This window comes from Branchiostoma belcheri, unplaced genomic scaffold, assembly GCF_001625305.1.
Source record: "Branchiostoma belcheri isolate BF01 breed outbred unplaced genomic scaffold, Haploidv18h27 scaffold57, whole genome shotgun sequence".
Classification (NCBI taxonomy): Eukaryota; Metazoa; Chordata; class Leptocardii; order Amphioxiformes; family Branchiostomatidae; genus Branchiostoma; species Branchiostoma belcheri.
Window position 1 is genome coordinate 432,354 of NW_017804209.1, and position 3,781 is coordinate 436,134.

Here is a 3,781-nt window from a genome sequence, read left to right on the forward strand (position 1 = left end):
AGAATGGAAGGATGGCGATTATTGAATCTTCATTTGCATATTCATGCCCATTGAACAAAATGAATACATTAGGGTTTGATGTCACATATGCATGTATACAATACTGAATAACATTAAGTACATTGGATACGTGCATGAAAATAACATAAGAAACCACTATGAAGTAGATTCTACCAAATCTAGGTCTTGATTATCACCAAGGCGCACGAAAATATGTGATGTTAAGGGGAAATCGTTTAGAAATAAAATCCTTTGTTACGTACCAGTCACCTGCACTGCCTCGTGCCGAGGTAAAAACCAGGAGGGACTCTGGACTCGGGACATGACTTTGCGTGTGTCAACAGTTAGGATGTCAGGGTCGGTTAGAACAGAGGCAGGGTCAGGGAACGGTTAGAATAGCGGCAGGGTCAGGGAACGGTTACTGGCGATGTAACAGCTACATGGGCAAAGGTTAGCTGTGGCAGGTCGCTCAGTACAATATGATATTCAGGAAGTATCGAAGCATCGCGTGCCTGAAAAGCTAGTGTGTTACGTTGAAGCTAAAATGGTTGTTAAACCGGTTATACAGATACAGATACAGGTATATAGGATACAGAAGCGGTATGTTTCGCAGGAGCTACGTATATAGAGTATGGATTATACTGGCAATACAATTATAGATCTTAGAACCTTAGATTCTGTGCTAAATAACACAAAGAATGCTTACAGAAAGCACGTGTACATGGAAAACACTTGGGTCATAAAAAGTCGCATGGGGATGTCCAACAAAATATGGGTGACAAAAGATTGAGTAGTTCCAAAGCTATTACAGTTAGTAGTAGTTCTAAATCTGATGCATTCAGTGGCAATAATGACTCCTACTATGCAGCCTTTACATACTGACGAACGCGTTATTTATCAGGTAAACTGTGACACGAGCAAGGGTTATATTTAATGTTTCCCCCTGGCTATTGGCTGAGTGAATACCTGAGTATTGATAAGTACTAGCGCTAGCGCTGTTATCAGAGGGGTTTGCACTGTAAATCTAGAGTAAACTAGCAAGGGTGAAGGGGCATGCGATGTTTTCTTAGTGAGTCGGTACTCACGGCACCCTACGCCAATCAGCAAACCGTCGGCTGTAGTTAAGAGAAGACCTTTGTTACAGAGAACACAACGTCCATTCTGCTAACCGCTGGCAACACGGTACAAACTGAGAACACGACGTCCATTCTGCTAACCGCTGGCAACACGGTACAAACTGAGAACACGACGTCCATTCTGCTAACCGCTGGCAACACGGTACAAACTGAGAACACGACGTCCATTCTGTTAACCGCTGGCAACACGGTACAAACTGAGAACACGACGTCCATTCTGCTAACCGCTGGCAACACGGTACAAACTGTTGTAATCTAAGCACGTTGGAATCTTGAAGCAGTGAAGATGTGGGTCGTCCTGATCTTGGTTTTCGGTCTGGCCGCCGGACCGGCCTCGCCAAGTAGGTGTTGTATCATAAATTCAGTTTTTATTGTGGTAATGTAAAAAAAAAAGATACTAAAAAAAATAGAAAGGTAAGATTTGCAAAGCAAAAGCATAATGTTTACCTTCGCATATGATCTGCTCTGTTAATCCTAAGAAAGACCTTACTCAAACAAATTCACATATAAGGTAACATGAGTCTAAATTCTCCTGCTATGAGTCTAAATTCTCCAGCTATAAAATTGCAACATGATGTAACCCAACACCAGTTACCATGGTGCGAGACGTCCGGATCAGGTCATTGACCTTTAAGTTATTTGTTTGAATCGAAAGAAGAAGAAGATGTGGAAATTGAGCAAAAACAACATGTTTTCCTTCGGTAAATAAAAAATATTACTAGATCAATATGGCAAAGTCCGTTTTGTTACGGTCGATATATAGACCGGCATGTGTAAGTTAAATATTAGGTTAAATCACGAGGGAAGAATTTGTTTACCAATATAAATGTGTGACCAAAGCAAATCTAAGATTGTAACTCTAAGTTTCGTATAAGAAAATTTTACTGATAAATAGTAATAGTGGAAATATTTTTTTCCATTTGATCGAATAAGTCCCATTTCTTACTATTGTTTAAATCGTCGCTGTTCAGCCGGAACGTTTCTGGCGACGTATTCAGGCTACGACTACTTCAAAGTTCCCGTTTCTGGGCAGATGTCAAGCGCGAACGTCAAGGTTACTTGTGACGCCGCTGGTTACGTCACACCGTGTCCCGGGGACGGGAACTGTCCGTATTCGTCAGCCGACTGTGTCCAGACCGGGCTTACTGCATGCACCTTTCCAATGAACGAAGTATCCCAAGTTCTGTGCGGTGACCATCCCTGGCAATGTCCCGCGTTTGACGGAGTGTACAGCTTCATGGCCGACTATAGCTCTGGATTTGCCTATGGTGTGGAGAGTGGTAGCACGACTGTCGGTAATAACCAATATGACCGTTACGCCTTCTGCGCCCGAGGTGAGTACATCACAAAGAGCATGGTGGTCAACACGAGTAATCTAACATCTGATATACAATGCATCGATGATATGCAAAACATGAATACTGATATATAAGGGCATGAAAACTACAGATCACATCGAAATAATCTCTCATCTGACAGATACTCTGTCAACTACCTTTCTTCTACCTTCCGATCATATTTTTAAGTTCATTTTAAGCAGTACATGTTCACGCTGATAAAGTGGAGCATCTTGAAACAACCTTCCACATGTTCGAAATTTGTTGTATTTATGATGTAACACTGCTATAGGTAGTGCTTTAAAACTATAATGACAAAGATTGATTTGGAATAAATTCCACTTAAATGACCTGATGGATTTTTTTTCTCAACCGTGTACCACCATTGGTGGCCTTTTTCCTCATTGAGAAATATATCTTTAAAGATAAAAAATAACACTGCACGATCAGTGAGGAATTGACTATTGAATTCAGATGTGTTTGGATTTACATTTTGTTCTTCTCTTTTTCCGTAGATCCTGACGACGACTGTGCCAGCAATCCATGTTGGTTCGGGACCACCTGTGTAGATGGGAACAGTGATTTCAGCTGTGACTGTCCGAAAGGGTTTGAAGGAAAGAAGTGTGAAATCGGTACACCATTTCTTATTCTACTTACTGTTATCAATGCATTAAACAGGTACAATACCTTTCATTTCATTTATACACTTAAAATTTTAACTTATATAGTTGTTATATTGCAAGTGAGCAACTGGCAGCCCACCGGCTGAATTGTGTGTTTTTACATACATACATACATACATACATACATACATACATACATACAAACATAGGGAAATAACTAAGCAATTACACAATGTCATTATCTAAAACCATGCATATGACCAACACATTCAATCAGTAGTGGCAAGATATTGGACCCAGTAGAGCATGGGGCATTTCAAAACCTAACAGAAAATCTAACAGGCTGCAAAAAAGGATTTGGTGGATCAGGGGTGACAACCTACACAGATTGAAGGAGGGTTAACATCCTATAGAAAGACAATTTAGGTGGATCATTAAGAGGAGGTAATCACCTAGGGAATTAATCAAACTGCTGTAGAAGGGTATGCTTTATATCTCCCTTGGGCATAAAATCAATTCAGGTGAATATTGACCTTATCTCAAGTAAAATGCAAAATATCGTAATTGATCATAGCACTAGGCTTTCCCTTGGGAATTGAAAAATGTTAACTACACGAAGGGGTGTGACCATCTCAATCACACAACATAAGGGGTGAGGCCATGGCATCATGGCCTCGCAACTCCT

General features: G+C 40.7%; 1 protein-coding gene across 1 annotated transcript in view; it reads left to right on the forward strand.

The window, feature by feature from the left end:
- Positions 1–1,422: 1,422 nt before the first annotated feature.
- Positions 1,423–3,781, forward strand: part of LOC109481624 (fibropellin-1-like) — an 11,872-nt gene continuing 9,513 nt past the window's right edge. Inside the window, exons 1-3 of the mRNA XM_019784204.1 lie at positions 1,423–1,477; positions 2,108–2,470; positions 2,989–3,105. Of these exons, the coding sequence (XP_019639763.1) occupies positions 1,423–1,477; positions 2,108–2,470; positions 2,989–3,105 (535 nt within the window). The remainder of the gene's footprint in view (positions 1,478–2,107; positions 2,471–2,988; positions 3,106–3,781) is intronic.